This window comes from Ranitomeya imitator, chromosome 10 (assembly GCF_032444005.1).
Source record: "Ranitomeya imitator isolate aRanImi1 chromosome 10, aRanImi1.pri, whole genome shotgun sequence".
Classification (NCBI taxonomy): domain Eukaryota; kingdom Metazoa; phylum Chordata; class Amphibia; order Anura; family Dendrobatidae; genus Ranitomeya; species Ranitomeya imitator.
Window position 1 is genome coordinate 36,672,095 of NC_091291.1, and position 20,766 is coordinate 36,692,860.

The window sequence follows — 20,766 nt, forward strand, 5'->3', positions numbered from 1 at the left end:
TTATGGGTTACGTATGTCACTAAAAATGAGTGTAGATTCTATTAATAAATAAAAGATTATTAAGGCCAGACAGAAATAACTCTAATCTCTTGGCTCTGAGCCTTTCACTCTCTCAGAGAACCTTACGAACATTGTAATTTCCCAAGCAGATTACAGGTTGAACTGTATTTGATGTCTTAATCCTGGCGGACAGATCAACAATGGCTTTGTAAAGTCAGCCTCGTGCCGGGAGCCCCAACTCATGATTAATGATACCAGGGCAGATTTCCTTTCCTAAGCCTTCAGGCATTTTCCTTCTGTGAACGTTGATTATTATTAACATCCTTTTCTAAATCAGGTCTCTTCAGTTCCTGCTAAATCTCTGAATCATCTGTGGTCACAGTTGGTTCTGTACAGATGTTATTTGTTGGGGTCTTAAGAGGCCGGGATCATGACTGATGAATTTTAGATACAAGAGCGATTGTAATGGGAAGACACGGCTGGAAAAAAATCCTTAAGAAATAAAAAAAAAAAACAGCGCCCCCAGCTGTCCATAGGTTACGGATGGTATTGCAGCTCAGCATCATTCACTTTAATGGTATTCAGCTGCAATACTATACACATCCCATGGACAGTAGTGGCGTTGTTTTCGGAGAAAAAAAGCAGACGTTTTTGTAATCCTATATAATTCTTCGAGTTGGTCTGATCTGGTCTAACCATAAAAAAAAGCAATGTTGTAACGTAATTCTATTTTTCATCATTTGTAATATTAATGTTTGTTAAATATTCAATATCTACATTTAATTTGTAATTGGGTCTTATTGAAAGAATATTACGCCTTTCAGGCTCAACTTTCATATGATCTGTAGTCATAAATAAGCAGAGAAGAGCTTGGAAAATGGTTGAGCTCACTGATGGAAGGAAGATGGAAATTGGTGCGGAAGGGCGGTCCTCTTCAATGAACACCCTCCATATTTATATCAATGTGTTATCTCTTATTTTTAGTAAATTACAATAAAAATAACCAAGAGACATGAGAAGTACAAAACACTTTAATTTTCCTTTTTTTTTTAAATTGTAGATGAATTCAGATAAATTACGAACTTATGACTCATATCGATATAACAAAAAAAACAATGGATAAAAATATTTACATTATGAAAGAACATCACAATGGTAACCATAGAATAAAAGTAACGTTTTATACAGTGTGATTCACTCGCTATTTTACCGAGAAAAATGGCTATACTTCGAAAAGAGAAGGTCGACCGTACTGAAGATTGGACTGTACATACTTTGGTTGATGAGAAGTGAGAGTGCCAAGAACCTCAATGACATTCTCGCAGCGAGTGGTCTTGCCGACTTGTCGCCCACTGGTTGTCTCCGCTTTTTTTGCAAGCCGGTAGTTTGTCTGGTGCTTCTGTTTCGCTCCTACCTAATTCCTTCTTCATTTGTTAACAATGTACAGATAGAGTTTGAAGGAGCGGGTTTTCCTTGTGAAAACTTATTGGTAAAAGCGAGTCCCTAAAGAGGGGCCAAAGTGAGTTTCTAAAGAAGTTTGGAGGTCAAAACCATGTTACTGAAGCCTTCTTTGATGACCGGAAATTTCCACGGGACCATGGCCTCCAAGAAATTCTGATTTAACACCGATAGATTTTCTTCCTTTTGGGTAATTTGGAAGGTAACAAGCCGTGAACATTCCAGGAACTCTGAGAGAACATTCAGGCTATGACCTCAGACATTCTGCAGAACACATTGAACAATACGGAACGGCGCGTCAGGCATGCTTGAAAGCAAATCTGGACATTTTCAACGCCTTCTTTAAAACATCAATTTCTCATCAACCATCATTTGTAAAGTTCAAGTTTCAGTACGATAGATCTTCTTTTTGGAAGTTACAGCAATTTTAAAGTAGTGAGTGAATCACTCTGTACTAACAGTTGTATGGACATAGCAAATTTTAACGTTACCACTGGCCATTATATACTGAGCACAACAATGTCAGACTGGGGTTCCCTGACCCATGAAAATTGAGGATTCTGGACAAGATACAGAACACATGCATGTTCACTTACAATATTTGCCCTTAACGTTACGCAATACAAATAATCAATAGGATATAATTTGTGTTGAGCAAACATGAAAGGATAAGGTGTTAACAGAGTATTTTCGGAGTGCTTGAATACTATGCATGAGTCGCTACGGCTGCCTATCTGCTGGCTTTTCGACACCTGTTTGTTAGGCAATCCCTGCATGTGTTGCGGCTGTTGAACAGCCGCGAGACATGCTGCCGCGGGGACTTGAACATATTATTCGAGCACATCAAAGACACTCGGTTAGCATGCCCGGATAACACCTTATCGGAGCAGGTTCACTCATCATCACTACTCATTATTGCATGCCAGGGCTCACAGAAAGATCTGCCAGGACTCTGGTGGGCCAGTCTGACGAGGTAATATAATACCATAGTGGTCCCTGAAAATGTTTACACTTTTTTTTTATTGCTCATTTGCTCCGTATATGCAAAGTTAAGCCTCTTTTAAATAATATCCATTGAAAGTGTCTTAACATTTTCCTGGTGTAGCGTCAGTGCAGCTCCTTTACGTAGCGGATTGTGCTGTTTTTTACATATATCTGACAGGACACAGTTCCTTAATGATGTCTGCGCAGGGCATAGGACTGGCTCCATCAGCTCTCTTTCTTCTTTTTTCCTCCTAAACTAGCCCAGAATTATAAATATTATACTAGTCGGAATGTAACAGCAACGATGCAATTCGCATACTTGCGGTCACATGACCGCCCGCTCCCAGTGCCCATGCCAGGGAATCCGCACAGAGCAGTGCGAGCGATGTGAGGATTCACAAGTCTGCAGTCGCATAGAGTGACTGCAGATTTGTAGATTAAGACTGATCAACCCTATTAAGGATATATTAATATATTAGAGCTTGTGAAGACAGTGATATTTGGGAATTCATAGAACACACTTCAAGAATGCATTAAAGGATCAAAGTTTGAGTCTACGACTTAGGAACCTTTTTCCATAAGTTGTAAGAAATATGGAGGAGCCCTGTTAGATGCCTAATTTTTATCTTTTTCATTCTACATAATTAGGTGCTATTTGGCTTTTATGGGAAGCTAATTTTAGGCAATGCATTATCTGTATTCTTGGGGTTAATGGTTAAAAGACTTAGGTTTTAGAGCCATAGCAAAAAAAAACAAACAGAGGCTGGTAGTTGCTAATTACCTGTCTGTTGTGCCCGGCGTTAATCTCTCCCGGCTCAGAGCGGACATTGACCGCTCCTGCAGGCGATGCTGCTACTTCACATCAACAAATCAGCTCCTCTTCTTCTGGGCTGCTCTGTCAATGGGGGCGTGACTGCCAACGTCATGCTGATTGACAGCTGGCTCCTTGCAGTTAGGCAGCGGGGAGCTGGCCCTCTACAGGGCATGGCAAAAGAAGCATCTGCTTTGTAAGGGTGAAATCAGTGGAAGCGCTGGCAGGAGTGGTCTGTGACGGGCACAACAAGCAGGTACTTAGCAGCTAGCTGCTTGTTAGATCTTATGCCCATAGTAAAAAAATAAAATAAAACCTGTTAATAGCTAATTTAGCAGCCACAATAAATAGTCTGAGAAGATCAGACTCCATAAGACCATCTGTAGGCCTTCTTTGACTTCCGCCCATAGGGAAGCATTTACAAGCAGCAGTCCCGCAATTTTACTGTGATTTGCACTCTTAGTATATGCTGTATATATGTTTTAGAAAACTTTGATTGATCTGTTTGTGAGTCATTTACCTTTTACTAATATCATAAACTTTTTTTTCTATTGCTATAAACACGTCTCCACACGATCACAGGTGACATTACACTACGCAATTTTATTTATATAAATTTTCTGTTATATACAGTATTACAATCCGAAAATATGACAATAAACTACACTTTACATGCACTGTGTATCTAAAATACAAATTTACAAAGAAAGGTATATGTATACCATTTATAATGCACGTACAGTCAAAAAAATGATTCTGAGAGAATATATCACATAAAACTGAGATGCCTCCCCTCGAGGAAGATACGTGGAACACGATCTGTTTACATTGAATTGGATCTAGTATTACTAAAGCGGTATTCTCGAGTTTGAAAGTTATCACCCATTCATGGGATAGGGATTACTTTCAGATCTCTGGGATCCCAAGAACTGGACTCTGAAGAACCTTGTGTGAATGGAGCGGTAATCTATCATGTGAACTGTCACTTCATTCACTCTATTAACCTGCAGATATAGTGTTAATCTGCAGGTAAATAGATTTTAATTCATGTCTGGCAGGTTTTTAGGAAGCAGTATGGGAAATTTCTGTTTGTAGTTCAACTGGGGTTTCTTCAGAGTCTTCTCTGGGTTGTGCACTTTCCCCCTTCCTTTCAGATGTTGCCAATTGCAGCTCAGCAGCTTCTAAGAATGCTAGATCAGCTGCCTAGCTGTGATTGGTAGCATCTGGGAGGGAGGAGTGAAAGCACACGCCCCCAGAGAAGACTCTGGAGAAAGGCCCCGTTGCACTACAAGCAGAGATTTCACATACTGCATTCCAAAAGCAACAAATGTGAATATCTCTGCAATGGAACGATGTAGCACAAAAAGGAAAAGAGCGGCGGAATCGGTATCACACCGTGCTCAGTAAAAAAAATGAACTGTACTGATATGGAAGGACCTCTCTTTACAAAGATACTAAAAGTATAATTGAAAAATGGATTTTAGAAATTAGACAACATCTTGATTGTCAGTAAAAATTGATAACTTTCATCCATCAGTTATTGAGAAGCCATAAAATATTTTTTATATGACTGTTGCTTATATGTCTAGGTGAGGCACTAGGGTCCTGATTCATCATTTGCATTTTTGTAAGTCCCTTTTCTTCTCGGAGCATTTGTAGGTGTTTTTGCACCAAATTCTTCAAAATGTTGCACTTGGTTCATCAACATTGTGCAAAATCAAAAATGCACTCTTTTTTGTCTTTAACATGCTTTGTGAATTTTTAGCATATTTTGCTATATGGAGCAAAACTAAAACTCTGTTCACATTGGGGAACATAAAAAAATAAAAAACAGTTTTAAAAAAGGCTTTAAAAATGAGCAAATTAAAAGAACAATGGGACATAAACGAAAAACAGGTGAAAAACACCAAAAGATAGAGCAAAAAGGTGCAAATGCAATTATGAATCATGCCCTTTGTGCTCGAATATGGGACAGATGACAAAAGGCATCACCCAACCAATTGTCTCTTCCATAATTCTCGTTTTCCTTGTATGGTTAATAAGGAAAGCTGGGTAACCTGAGACTGTCACTGGTAAATGATGAAAAATCTAGATGAAGAAATGGCATGTGCAGCTTAGAAGAAAACTAGAGATGCAAAGAATGTTCTACTTGAACCTCATACTCATTGGTGGGTAGTGAAGCATAACCTGAGAATGGTGGGTTATTAACACCCTCTCTACCTGGCTTTTTTATACTGTCATGGTTCATCATGTGCAGTTTGACCATATCTGCCCCATCCCTTGCTTCATGCTTTGCATCAATTGCAGCAAGTTCTCCTTTGGAAAGATGGTAGATGATTCCAGCACCAAACGAGTCACCAACTACATTGATCGATGTTCTCATACGGTCTCTACAAGACAAAAAGGAAATATGAAGATAGCTGAGACTGCGTGGAGAATCGTGGCCTCAGTTCATGCAGTATGCCTGACTTATCCAATTAACTAGTGAGGATCACATTATTGTGTTTGGTGACCTCATTTTCTGAAGTAGAGCCTCCAATGGAGATATGACATTTCCGGTTTCGCTGATGGTGTTCAATGATCCAAGAGACAAAGACTTTCTGCAATGTTAAAAAAAACTACGCGTTTCGGCACTTTACCAACCGTCCTCAGGCTTAATATCTGGTTCAGCGCCTAAGCGCGTAGTTTTATGCATAACAAAGCATTGGAATTCTTACTTAAAGAGGTTGTCCACTATTAGGATTTCCCCTTCTTGATCTAAATGTTTGTCCCTGCTAAAATAAAAAAGCTTATACTCACCTCCCATGCCAGCGCCGTTTCAGCAGTGTCAGCACTCGCGTTCCCGGGGCTCTCACGCAGTTGTTGTGACAATTGAGCCTGGCACCCAATCAGCCCCGGCGTCATTGACCCAGTCTTCGGAAAAATCGAACATCAAGAGGAAGTCAGGGTTGTGGCTGCCCTCTCACTTCCTCTTGATGTTCGATTTGTCCAAAAGCGGAGATCATGACTGTTATGACCTGGTGGTTAGGAGCACCCGGAATGACCTGATAGTTAAACCTCATACAGGACGAGCTCTGGGATGTGAGAGCTCTGCTGACCGCAAGCCCTAATCCTATCACACACACTAGAAATAGCCGTGGAGCGCTCCTGACCAGACCTAGGCGCCTCGTCACAGCCTAAGAGTTATCTAGCCCTAGAGATAGAAAATAAAGCCTACCTTGCCTCAGAGAAAATCCCCAAAGGTAAAGGAAGCCCCCACATATATTGACTGTGAGTAAAGATGAAAGTCACAAACGTAGAAATGAAACAGGTTTTAGCAAAGGGAGGCCAGACTTATTAAATAGACAGAGGATAGGAAAGGTAACTTTGCGATCAGCACAAAAACCTACAAAAGACCACACAGAGTGTGCAAAAAAGACCTCCGCCCCGACTCACGGTGCGGAGGGGCCACTCTGCATCCCAGAGCTTCCAGCTAGCAAAACAAAATCATGAAAACCAGCCGGACAAGAAAACAGTGAACAAATAAAGACTATCAGGAACTTAGCTTCTGCAGGAGAAGGCAGGTCACCAGAGAGATCCAGGAGCGAACTGAACTAATGCAAAAACATTGACAGCTGGCATAAGGTAACGATCAGAGAGGAGTTAAATAGAGCAGCCCACCAAAGGATAAACCACTTCACCTGTGTAAGGAAGCTCAGAAGCAGCAACTTCACTCATAGCCACCAGAGGGGGCCCATAGACAGAACTCGCCGAAGTACCATTCACGACCACAGGAGGGAGCTCGACAACAGAATTCACAACAGTACCCCCCCCTTGAGGAGGGGTCACGAACCCTCACCAGAGCCCCCAGGCCGATCAGGATGAGCCAGATGAAAGGCACGAACAAGATCGGCAGCATGAACGTCAGAGGCAAAAACCCAGGAATTATCTTCCTGACCATAACCCTTCCACTTGACCAGGTACTGGAGTTTCCGTCTCGAAACACGAGAATCCAAAATCTTCTCCACCACATACTCCAACTCCCCCTCGACCAACACCGGGGCAGGAGGATCAACGGAGGGAACCATAGGTGCCACGTATCTCCGCAACAACGACCTATGGAACACATTATGGATGGCAAAAGAAGCTGGAAGGTCCAAATGAAATGACACAGGATTAAGAACTTCAGAAATCTTATATGGTCCAATGAAACGAGGCTTAAACTTAGGAGAGGAAACCTTCATAGGAACGTGACGAGATGACAACCAACCCAAATCCCCAACACGAAGTCGGGGACCAACACAACGCCGGCGGTTAGCAAAACGTTGAGCCTTTTCCTGGGACAATGTCAAATTGTCCACCACATGAGTCCAAATCTGCTGCAACCTGTCCACCACCGCATCCACACCAGGACAGTCCGAAGGCTCAACCTGCCCTGAAGAGAAACGAGGATGAAAACCAGAATTACAGAAAAAAGGAGAAACTAAAGTAGCCGAGCTGGCCCGATAATTAAGGGCGAACTCAGCCAAAGGCAAGAAGGACACCCAATCATCCTGATCAGCAGAAACAAAGCATCTCAGATATGTCTCCAAAGTCTGATTAGTTCGTTCGGTTTGGCCATTAGTCTGAGGATGGAAAGCCGATGAAAAAGACAAATCGATGCCCATCTTAGCGCAAAAGGACCGCCAAAACCTCGAAACAAACTGGGAACCTCTGTCCGAGACTATGTTCTCTGGAATGCCATGCAAACGAACCACATGCTGGAAAAACAATGGCACCAAATCAGAGGAGGAAGGCAGTTTAGATAAGGGTACCAAATGGACCATCTTAGAGAAGCGATCACAAACCACCCAAATGACCGACATCTTTTGAGAAACAGGGAGATCAGAAATAAAATCCATGGAAATATGCGTCCAGGGCCTTTTTGGGATCGGCAAGGGCAAAAGCAACCCACTGGCACGAGAACAGCAGGGCTTAGCCCGAGCACAAATCCCACAGGACTGCACAAAAGAACGCACATCCCGTGACAAAGAAGGCCACCAAAAGGATCTAGCCACCAAATCTCTGGTACCAAAGATTCCAGGATGACCAGCCAACACAGAACAATGAATCTCCGAGATAACTCTACTAGTCCATCTATCAGGGACAAACAGTCTCTTTGTAGGACAACGGTCAGGTCTATCAGCCTGAAACTTTTGCAGCACATGCCGCAAATCAGGGGAAATGGCAGACAAAATTACCCCTTCTTTAACAATACCCGCCGGCTCCGGAACACCCGGAGAGTCAGGCACAAAACTCCTTGACAGGGCGTCAGCCTTCACATTCTTAGATCCCGGAAGGTATGAAACCACAAAATCAAAATGGGAGAAAAAGAGCGACCATCGAGCCTGTCTAGGATTCAACAGTTTGGCAGACTCGAGATAAGTCAAATTCTTGTGATCCGTCAAGACCACCACGCGATGTTTAGCTCCATCAAGCCAATGTCGCCACTCCTCGAATGCCCACTTCATGGCCAACAACTCCCCATTGCCCACATCATAATTGCGCTCAGCAGGCGAGAATTTTCTAGAAAAGAAGGCACAGGGTTTCTGTTGTGAATTCTGTGGCTGAATTCACTCCTGTGGTCACAAGTGGTACTGCAGCTTCTGAGCTTCCTCCCTCAGGTGTTCTGGTGAGCTCGTTAACTGCTTCGTTACTTAACTCCGCCTGATGCTGCTATCCTTGCTCCTTGTCAATGTTCCAGTGTTGGATCTGAGCTTCTCCTGATTGTTCCTGTGACCTGCTGCTCTGTATAGCTAAGTGCCTTTTGCTATTTTGTTGCTTTTTTTCTGTCCAGCTTGTCTTTTGCTTTGCTGGAAGCTCTGAGACGCAAAGGGTGTACCGCCGTGCCGTTAGTTCGGCACGGTGGGTCTTTTTTGCCCCCTTTGCGTGGTTTTTGCTTTAGGGTTTTTTGTAGACTGCAAAGTTCGCTTTACTGTCCTCGCTCTGTCCTAGAATATCGGGCCCCACTTTGCTGAATCTATTTCATCCCTACGTTTTGTCTTTTCATCTTACTCACAGTCATTATATGTGGGGGGCTGCCTTTTCCTTTTGGGAATTTCTCTGGGGCAAGTCAGGCCTATTTTTCTATCTTCAGGCTAGCTAGTTTCTTAGGCTGTGCCGAGTTGCCTAGGTAGTTGTTAGGCGCAATCCACAGCCGCTTTTAGTTGTGTTTAGGATAGGATCAGGTGTGCAGTCTACAGAGTTTCCACGTCTCAGAGCTCGTTCTTGTGTTTTTGGGTATTTGTCAGATCACTGTGTGCGCTCTGATCGCTAAGCACACTGTGTCTCTGGATTGCCTTCATAACACCTGTCATTAGCAAACATAACAGTACAAGGAGCCAAACTAATGATTCTCAATAGAGGGAAAGAAAAAGTTCTGACATCATTTTTTTTTTTTCTGCTCTGTGTTCACTTTTTTTTTTTTTTTCCCCTAGACATTTGGGTGTTTCAGGACACAGGTGTGGACATGGATATTCAGGGTCTGTGCTCTTCAATGGATAATCTCGTTATAAATGTACAAAAAATTCAAGATACTATTGATCAGAAATCTATGTTAGAACCAAGAATTCCTATTCCTGATTTGTTTTTTGGAGATAGAACTAAGTTTCTAAGTTTCAAAAATAATTGTAAGCTATTTCTGGCCTTGAAACCTCATTCTTCTGGTAATCCTATTCAACAGGTTTTGATTATTATTTCTTTTTTGCGCGGCGACCCTCAAGACTGGGCATTTTCTCTTGCGCCAGGAGACCCTGCATTGAGTAGTGTCGATGCGTTTTTCCTGGCGCTCGGATTGCTGTACAATGAGCCTAATTCAGTGGATCAGGCTGAGAAAAATTTGCTGGCTTTGTGCCAGGGTCAGGATGATATAGAAGTATATTGTCAGAAATTTAGGAAATGGTCAGTACTCACTCAGTGGAATGAATCTGCGCTGGCAGCTTTGTTCAGAAAGGGTCTCTCTGAGGCTCTTAAGGATGTCATGGTGGGATTTCCTATGCCTGCTGGTTTGAATGAGTCTTTGTCTTTGGCCATTCAGATCGGTCGACGCTTGCGCGAGCGTAAATCTGTGCACCATTTGGCGGTATTGCCTGAGGTTAAACCTGAGCCTATGCAGTGCGATAGGACTATGACTAGAGTTGAACGGCAGGAATACAGACGTCTGAATGGTCTGTGTTTCTACTGTGGTGATTCCACTCATGCTATTTCTGATTGTCCTAAGCGCACTAAGCGGTCCGCTAGGTCTGCCGTCATTGGTACTGTACAGTCCAAATTCCTTCTGTCCATTACCTTGATATGCTCTTTGTCGTCGTTTTCTGTCATGGCGTTTGTGGATTCGGGCGCTGCCCTGAATCTGATGGATTTGGATTATGCTAAACGTTGTGGGTTTTTCTTGGAGCCTTTGCGGTGTCCTATTCCATTGAGAGGAATTGATGCTACACCTTTGGCCAAGAATAAACCTCAGTACTGGGCCCAGCTGACCATGTGCATGGCTCCTGCACATCAGGAAGTTATTCGCTTTCTGGTGTTGCATAATCTGCATGATGTGGTCGTGTTGGGGTTGCCATGGCTACAAACCCATAATCCAGTATTGGATTGGAATTCCATGTCGGTATCCAGCTGGGGTTGTCAGGGGGTACATGGTGATGTTCCATTTTTGTCGATTTCGTCATCCACCCCTTCTGAGGTCCCAGAGTTCTTGTCTGATTATCAGGATGTATTTGAAGAGCCCAAGTCCGATGCCCTACCTCCGCATAGGGATTGTGATTGTGCTATCAATTTGATTCCTGGTAGTAAATTCCCTAAAGGTCGATTATTTAATTTATCCGTGCCCGAACACGCCGCTATGCGCAGTTATGTGAAGGAATCCCTGGAGAAGGGACATATTCGCCCATCGTCATCACCACTGGGAGCAGGGTTCTTCTTTGTAGCCAAGAAGGATGGTTCGCTGAGACCGTGTATTGATTACCGTCTTCTTAATAAGATCACTGTTAAATTTCAGTATCCCTTGCCATTGTTATCTGACTTGTTTGCTCGGATTAAGGGGGCTAGTTGGTTCACTAAGATAGATCTTCGTGGTGCGTATAATCTGGTGAGAATCAGGCAAGGAGATGAATGGAAAACTGCATTCAATACGCCCGAGGGTCATTTTGAGTATCTAGTGATGCCGTTCAGACTTGCCAATGCTCCATCTGTGTTTCAGTCCTTTATGCATGACATCTTCCGTGAGTATCTGGATAAATTCCTGATTGTTTACTTGGATGACATTTTGATCTTCTCAGATGATTGGGAGTCTCATGTGAAGCAGGTCAGAATGGTTTTTCAGGTCCTGCGTGCTAATTCTTTGTTTGTGAAGGGATCAAAGTGTCTCTTCGGTGTGCAGAAAGTTTCATTTTTGGGGTTCATCTTTACCCCTTCTACTATCGAGATGGATCCAGTTAAGGTCCAAGCCATCCAGGATTGGATTCAGCCGACATCTCTGAAAAGTCTGCAAAAGTTCCTGGGCTTTGCTAATTTTTATCGTCGCTTCATCTGTAATTTTTCTAGCATTGCCAAACCATTGACCGATTTGACCAAGAAGGGTGCTGATTTGGTTAATTGGTCTTCTGCTGCTGTGGAAGCTTTTCAGGAGTTGAAGCGTCGTTTTTGTTCTGCCCCTGTGTTGTGTCAGCCAGATGTTTCTCTTCCGTTCCAGGTCGAGGTTGATGCTTCTGAGATTGGAGCAGGGGCGGTTTTGTCACAGAGAGGTTCTGATTCCTCAGTGATGAAACCATGTGCTTTCTTTTCCAGGAAGTTTTCGCCCGCTGAGCGTAATTATGATGTGGGCAACCGAGAGTTGCTGGCCATGAAGTGGGCATTCGAGGAGTGGCGCCATTGGCTTGAAGGAGCTAAGCATCGCGTGGTGGTATTGACTGATCATAAGAACTTGACTTATCTCGAGTCTGCCAAGCGCTTGAATCCTAGACAGGCCCGTTGGTCGTTATTTTTTGCCCGCTTCGACTTTGTGATTTCGTACCTTCCGGGCTCTAAAAATGTGAAGGCGGATGCTCTGTCTAGGAGTTTTGTGCCCGACTCTCCGGGTTTATCTGAGCCAGCGGGTATCCTCAAGGAAGGAGTCATTGTGTCTGCCATCTCCCCTGATTTGCGGCGGGTGCTGCAAAAATTTCAGGCGAATAAACCTGATCGTTGTCCAGCGGAGAAACTGTTCGTCCCTGATAGGTGGACTAATAAACTTATCTCTGAACTTCATTGTTCGGTGTTGGCTGGTCATCCTGGAATCTTTGGCACCAGAGAGTTAGTGGCTAGATCCTTCTGGTGGCCATCTCTGTCACGGGATGTACGTACTTTTGTGCAGTCCTGTGGGATTTGTGCTAGGGCTAAGCCCTGCTGTTCTCGTGCCAGTGGGTTACTTTTGCCCTTGCCGGTCCCAAAGAGGCCTTGGACACATATTTCGATGGATTTCATTTCTGACCTTCCCGTTTCTCAAAAAATGTCAGTCATTTGGGTGGTCTGTGATCGCTTTTCTAAAATGGTCCATCTGGTGCCCTTGGCTAAATTGCCTTCCTCCTCTGATTAGGTACCTTTGTTCTTTCAGCATGTGGTTCGGTTGCATGGCATTCCTGAGAATATTGTTTCTGACAGAGGTTCCCAGTTTGTTTCAAGGTTTTGGCGAGCCTTTTGTGGTAGAATGGGCATTGACCTATCCTTTTCCTCGGCTTTCCATCCTCAGACTAATGGCCAGACCGAACGAACCAATCAGACCTTGGAAACATATCTGAGATGTTTTGTTTCTGCTGACCAGGATGATTGGGTGTCCTTTTTGCCGTTGGCTGAGTTCGCCCTTAATAATCGGGCCAGCTCGGCTACCTTGGTTTCTCCATTTTTTTGCAATTCTGGGTTCCATCCTCGTTTCTCTTCAGGACAGGTTGAGTCTTCGGACTGTCCTGGTGTGGATTCTGTGGTGGACAGGTTGCAGCAGATCTGGACTCAGGTAGTGGACAATTTGACCTTGTCCCAGGAAAAGGCTCAACTTTTCGCTAATCGCAGACGCCGTGTGGGTCCCCGACTTCGTGTTGGGGATCTGGTTTGGTTATCTTCTCGTCATATTCCTATGAAGGTTTCCTCTCCTAAATTTAAACCTCGTTTTATTGGTCCGTATAGGATTTCTGAGGTTCTCAATCCTGTGTCTTTTCGTTTGACCCTCCCAGACTCCTTTTCCATACATAATGTATTCCATAGGTCGTTGTTGCGGAGATACGTGGCACCTATGGTTCCATCTGTTGAGCCTCCTGCCCCGGTTTTGGTTTAGGGGGAATTGGAGTATATTGTGGAGAAGATTTTGGATTCTCGTGTTTTTTAGACGGAAACTCCAGTATCTGGTTAAATGGAAGGGTTATGCTCAGGAAGATAATTCCTGGGTTTTTGCCTCTGATGTTCATGCTCCCGATCTTGTTCGTGCCTTTCATGCGGCTCATCCTGGTCGGCCTGGGGGCTCTGGTGAGGGTTCGGTGACCCCTCCTCAAGGGGGGGGTACTGTTGTGAATTCTGTGGCTGAATTCACTCCTGTGGTCACAAGTGGTACTGCAGCTTCTGAGCTTCCTCCCTCAGGTGTTCTGGTGAGCTCGTTAACTGCTTCGTTACTTAACTCCGCCTGATGCTGCTATCCTTGCTCCTTGTCAATGTTTCAGTGTTGGATCTGAGCTTCTCCTGATTGTTCCTGTGACCTGCTGCTCTGTATAGCTAAGTGCCTTTTGCTATTTTGTTGCTTTTTTTCTGTCCAGCTTGTCTTTTGTTTTGCTGGAAGCTCTGAGACGCAAAGGGTGTACCGCCGTGCCGTTAGTTCGGCACGGTGGGTCTTTTTTGCCCCCTTTGCGTGGTTTTTGCTTTAGGGTTTTTTGTAGACTGCAAAGTTCGCTTTACTGTCCTCGCTCTGTCCTAGAATATCGGGCCCCACTTTGCTGAATCTATTTCATCCCTACGTTTTGTCTTTTCATCTTACTCACAGTCATTATATGTGGGGGGCTGCCTTTTCCTTTTGGGAATTTCTCTGGGGCAAGTCAGGCCTATTTTTCTATCTTCAGGCTAGCTAGTTTCTTAGGCTGTGCCGAGTTGCCTAGGTAGTTGTTAGGCGCAATCCACAGCCGCTTTTAGTTGTGTTTAGGATAGGATCAGGTGTGCAGTCTACAGAGTTTCCACGTCTCAGAGCTCGTTCTTGTGTTTTTGGGTATTTGTCAGATCACTGTGTGCGCTCTGATCGCTAAGCACACTGTGTCTCTGGATTGCCTTCATAACACCTGTCATTAGCAAACATAACAGGTTTCATCACCGAACCATCAGAACTTCTTTGCGACAAAACAGCCCCTGCTCCAATTTCAGAAGCATCAACCTCCACCTGAAAAGGGAGCAAAACATCTGGCTGGCACAACACAGGGGCAGAAGCAAAACGACGCTTCAACTCCTGAAAAGCCTCTACAGCCGCAGAGGACCAATTGACCACATCAGCACCTTTCTTGGTCAAATCAGTCAATGGTTTAGCAATACTGGAAAAGTTAGCGATGAAGCGACGATAAAAATTAGCAAAGCCCAGGAACTTCTGCAAGCTCTTCACAGATGTCGGCTGAGTCCAATCGTAAATGGCCTGAACTTTAACAGGGTCCATCTCGATAGTAGAAGGGGAAAAAATGAAACCTAAAAATGAAACCTTCTGAACTCCAAAGAGACACTTTGACCCCTTCACAAACAAGGAATTCGCACGAAGGACCTGGAACACCATTCTGACCTGCTTCACATGAGACTCCCAATCATCCGAAAAGACCAAAATGTCATCCAAATATACAATCATGAATCTATCCAGGTACTCTCGGAAGATGTCATGCATAATGGACTGAAACACAGATGGAGCATTAGAAAGCCCGAATGGCATAACCAGGTACTCAAAATGGCCCTCGGGCGTATTAAATGCCGTTTTCCATTCATCACCCTGTTTAATTCGCACAAGATTATACGCACCACAAAGATCTATCTTGGTGAACCAACTAGCCCCCTTAATCCGAGCAAATAAATCAGACAGCAGCGGCAAAGGATACTGAAATTTGACTGTGATCTTATTAAGAAGGCGGTAATCAATACAAAGTCTCAAAGAACCATCCTTCTTGGCCACAAAAAAGAACCCTGCTCCCAATGGTGACGATGACGGACGAATATGACCCTTCTCCAAGGATTCCTTTATACAGTTAGGGCCAGAAATATTTGGACAGTGACACAATTTTCGCGATTTGGGCTCTGCATGCCACCACATTGGATTTGAAATGAAACCTCTACAACAGAATTCAAGTGCAGATTGTAACGTTTAATTTGAAGGGTTGAACAAAAATATCTGATAGAAAATGTAGGAATTGTACACATTTCTTTACAAACACTCCACATTTTAGGAGGTCAAAAGTAATTGGACAAATAAACATAACCCAAACAAAATTTTTTTATTTTCAATATTTTGTTGCAAATCCTTTGGAGGCAATCACTGCCTTAAGTCTGGAACCCATGGACATCACCAAACGCTGGGTTTCCTCCTTCTTAATTGTTTGCCAGGCCTTTACAGCCGCAGCCTTCAGGTCTTGCTTGTTTGTGGGTCTTTCCGTCTTAAGTCTGGATTTGAGCAAGTGAAATGCATGCTCAATTGGGTTTAGATCTGGAGATTGACTTGGCCATTGCAGAATGTTCCACTTTTTGGCACTCATGAACTCCTGGGTAGCTTTGGATGTATGCTTGGGGTCATTGTCCATCTGTACTATGAAGCGCCGTCCAATCAACTTTGCAGCATTTGGCTGAATCTGGGCTGAAAGTATATCCTGGTACACTTCAGAATTCATCCGGCTACTCTTGTCTGCTCTTATGTCATCAATAAACACAAGTGACCCAGTGCCATTGAAAGCCATGCATGCCCATGCCATCACGTTGCCTCCACCATGTTTTACAGAGGATGTGGTGTGCCTTGGATCATGTGCCGTTCCCTTTCTTCTCCAAACTTTTTTCTTCCCATCATTCTGGTACAGGTTGATCTTTGTCTCATCTGTCCATAGAATACTTTTCCAGAACTGAGCTGGCTTCTTGAGGTGTTTTTCTGCAAATTTAACTCTGGCCTGTCTATTTTTGGTATTGATGAATGGTTTGCATCTAGATGTGAACCCTTTGTATTTACTGTCATGGAGTCTTCTCTTTACTGTTGACTTAGAGACAGATACACCTACTTCACTGAGAGTGTTCTGGACTTCAGTTGATGTTGTGAACGGGTTCGTCTTCACCAAATTAAGTATGCGGCGATCATCCACCACTGTTGTCATCCGTGGACGCCCAGGCCTTTTTGAGTTCCCAAGCTCACCAGTCAATTCCTTTTTTCTCAGAATGTACCCAACTGTTGATTTTGCTACTCCAAGCATGTCTGCTATCTCTCTGATGGATTTTTTCTTTTTTTTCAGCCTCAGGATGTTCTGCTTCACCTCAATTGAGAGTTCCTTTGACCGCATGTTGTCTGCTCACAGCAACAGCTTCCAAATGCAAAACCACACACCTGGAATCCACCCCTGACCTTTTAACTACTTAATTGATTACAGGTTAACGAGGGAGACGCCTTCAGAGTTAATTGCAGCCCTTAGAGTCCATTGTCCAATTACTTTTGGTCCCTTGAAAAAGAGGACGCTATGCATTACAGAGCTATGATTCCTAAACCCTTTCTCCGATTTGGATGTGGAAACTATCATATTGCAGCTGGGAGTGTGCACTTTCAGCCCATATTATATATATAATTGTATTTCTGAACATGTTTTTGTAAACAGCTAAAATAACAAAACTTGTGTCACTGTCCAAATATTTCTGGCCCTAACTGTATAACTCCGCATAGCGGCGTGCTCTGGCACAGATAAATTAAACAGACGGCCCTTAGGAAACTTACTACCAGGAATCAAATTAATAGCACAATCGCAATCCCTATGAGGAGGTAGGGCACCAGATTTGGGCTCTTCAAATACATCTCGGTAATCTGATAAAAACTCAGGGACTTCAGAAGGAGTGGAAGACGAAATTGACAGAAATGGAACATCACCATGTACCCCTGACAACCCCAGCTGGACACAGACATGGATTTCCAATCCAACACTGGATTATGGACCTGTAGCCATGGCAACCCCAAAACGACCACATCATGCAGATTATGCAACACCAAAAAGCGAATATCCTCCTGATGTGCAGGAGCCATGCACATGGTCAATTGAGTCCAGTACTGAGGCTTATTCTTGGCCAAAGGCGTAGCATCAATTCCTCTCAATGGAATATGATACTGCAAGGGCTCCAAGAAAAAACCACAGCGCCTGGCAAACTCCAAGTCCATCAAATTCAGGGCAGCGCCTGAATCCACAAATGCCTATACAGAATAGGACGACAGAGAGCAAATCAGAGTAACGGACAAAAGAAATTTAGACTGTACCGTACCAATGATGGCAGACCTAGCGAACCGCTTAGTGCGCTTAGGACAATCGGAGATAGCATGAGTGGATTCACCACAGTAAAAACACAGCCCATTCCGACGTCTGTGTTCTTGCCGTTCAGCTCTGGTCAAAGTCCTATCACACTGCATAGGCTCAGGCCTATGCACAGAGAATACCGCCAGATGGTGCACCGCTTTGCGCTCACGCATGCGCCAATCGATCTGAATGGCCAAAGACATAGACTCATTCAGACCAGCAGGCGTGGGAAATCCCACCATGATATCCTTAGAGGCTTCAGAAAGACCCTTTCTGAAAATTGCCGCCAGGGCACATTCATTCCACTGAGTAAGCACAGACCACTTTCTAAACTTCTGACAGTACACCTCCGCTTCATCCTGACCCTGACACAAAGCCAGCAAGATTTTCTCTGCCTGATCCACTGAATTTGGTTCATAAAGCAATCCAAGCGCCAGAAAAAACGCATCAACATCACGCAATGCCGGATCCCCTGGCGCAAAGGGAAAATTGTTATGTTTGCTAATGAAAGGTGTAATGAAGGCAATCCAGAGACACAGTGTGCCTAGCGATCAGAGCGCACACAGTGACCTGACAAATACCCAAAAACAAAAGAACGAGCTCTGAGACGTGGAAACTCTGTAGACTGCACACCTGATACTATCCTAAACACAACTAAAAGCGGCTGTGGATTGCGCCTAACAACTACCTATGCAACTCGGCACAGCCTAAGAAACTAGCTAGCCTGAAGATAGAAAAATAGGCCTGACTTGCCCCAGAGAAATAACCCAAAGGAAAAGGCAGCCCCCCACATATAATGACTGTGAGTAAGATGAAAAGACAAAACGTAGGGATGAAATAGATTCAGCAAAGTGGGGCCCGATATTCTAGACAGAGCGAGGACAGTAAAGCGAACTTTGCAGTCTACAAAAAACCCTAAAGCAAAAACCACGCAAAGGGGGCAAAAAAGACCCACCGTGCCGAACTAACGGCACGGCGGTACACCCTTTGCGTCTCAGAGCTTCCAGCAAAACAAAAGACAAGCTGGACTAAAAAAAAGCAACAAAATAGCAAAAAAGCACTTAGCTATACAGAGCAGCAGGTCACAGGAACAATCAGGAGAAGCTCAGATCCAACACTGGAACATTGACAAGGAGCAAGGATAGCAGCATCAGGCGGAGTTAAGTAACGAAGCAGTTAACGAGCTCACCAGAACACCTGAGGGAGGAAGCTCAGAAGCTGCAGTACCACTTGTGACCACAGGAGTGAATTCAGCCACAGAATTCACAACAGTACCCCCCCCTTGAGGAGGGGTCACCGAACCCTCACCAGAGCCCCCAGGCCGACCAGGATGAGCCGCATGAAAGGCACGAACAAGATCGGGAGCATGAACATCAGAGGCAAAAACCCAGGAATTATCTTCCTGAGCATAACCCTTCCATTTAACCAGATACTGGAGTTTCCGTCTAGAAACACGAGAATCCAAAATCTTCTCCACAATATACTCCAATTCCCCTCCACCAAAACCGGGGCAGGAGGCTCAACAGATGGAACCATAGGTGCCACGTATCTCCGCAACAACGACCTATGGAATACATTATGTATGGAAAAGGAGTCTGGGAGGGTCAAACGAAAAGACACAGGATTGAGAACCTCAGAAATCCTATACGGACCAATAAAACGAGGTTTAAATTTAGGAGAGGAAACCTTCATAGGAATATGACGAGAAGATAACCAAACCAGATCCCCAACACGAAGTCGGGGACCCACACGGCGTCTGCGATTAGCGAAAAGTTGAGCCTTCTCCTGGGACAAGGTCAAATTGTCCACTACCTGAGTCCAGATCTGCTGCAACCTGTCCACCACAGAATCCACACCAGGACAGTCCGAAGACTCCAACCTGTCCTGAAGAGAAACGAGGATGGAACCCAGAATTGCAAAAAAATGGAGAAACCAAGGTAGCCGAGCTGGCCCGATTATTAAGGGCGAACTCAGCCAACGGCAAAAAGGACACCCAATCATCCTGGTCAGCAGAAACAAAACATCTCAGATATGTTTCCAAGGTCTGATTGGTTCGTTCGGTCTGGCCATAAGTCTGAGGATGGAAAGCCGAGGAAAAGGATAGGTCAATGCCCATCCTACCACAAAAGGCTCGCCAAAACCTTGAAACAAACTGGGAACCTCTGTCAGAAACAATATTCTCAGGGATGCCATGCAACCGAACCACATGCTGAAAGAACAAAGGTACCAAATCAGAGGAGGAAGGCAATTTAGCCAAGGGCACCAGATGGACCATTTTAGAAAAGCGATCACAGACCACCCAAATGACTGACATCTTTTGAGAAACGGGAAGGTCAGAAATGAAATCCATCGAAATATGTGTCCAAGGCCTCTTTGGGACCGGCAAGGGCAAAAGCAACCCACTGGCACGAGAACAGCAGGGCTTAGCCCTAGCACAAATCCCACAGGACTGCACAAAAGTACGTACATCCCGTGACAGAGATGGCCACCAGAAGGATCTAGCCACTAACTCTCTGGTACCAAAGATTCCAGGATGACCAGCCAACACCGAACAATGAAGTTCAGAGATAAGTTTATTAGTCCACCTATCAGGGACGAACAGTTTCTCCGCTGGACAATGATCAGGTTTATTCGCCTGAAATTTTTGCAGCACCCGCCGCAAATCAGGGGAGATGGCAGACACAATGACTCCTTCCTTGAGGATACCCGCTGGCTCAGATAAACCCGGAGAGTCGGGCACAAAACTCCTAGACAGAGCATCCGTCTTCACATTTTTAGAGCCCGGAAGGTACGAAATCACAAAGTCGAAGCGGGCAAAAAATAACGACCAACGGGCCTGTCTAGGATTCAAGCGCTTGGCAGACTCGAGATAAGTCAAGTTCTTATGATCAGTCAATACCACCACGTGATGCTTAGCTCCTTCAAGCCAATGGCGCCACTCCTCGAATGCCCACTTCATGGCCAGCAACTCTCGGTTGCCCA

At 44.4% G+C, this 20,766-nt stretch overlaps 1 protein-coding gene across 1 annotated transcript in view; it reads right to left on the minus strand.

Moving 5' to 3' along the window:
• Nucleotides 1–3,837: 3,837 nt before the first annotated feature.
• Nucleotides 3,838–20,766, minus strand: part of LOC138651031 (excitatory amino acid transporter 2-like) — a 78,009-nt gene continuing 61,080 nt past the window's right edge. The window contains exon 10 of the mRNA XM_069740963.1: nt 3,838–5,643. Within this exon, the coding sequence (XP_069597064.1) occupies nt 5,379–5,643 (265 nt within the window). The 3' untranslated portion in view covers nt 3,838–5,378. The remainder of the gene's footprint in view (nt 5,644–20,766) is intronic.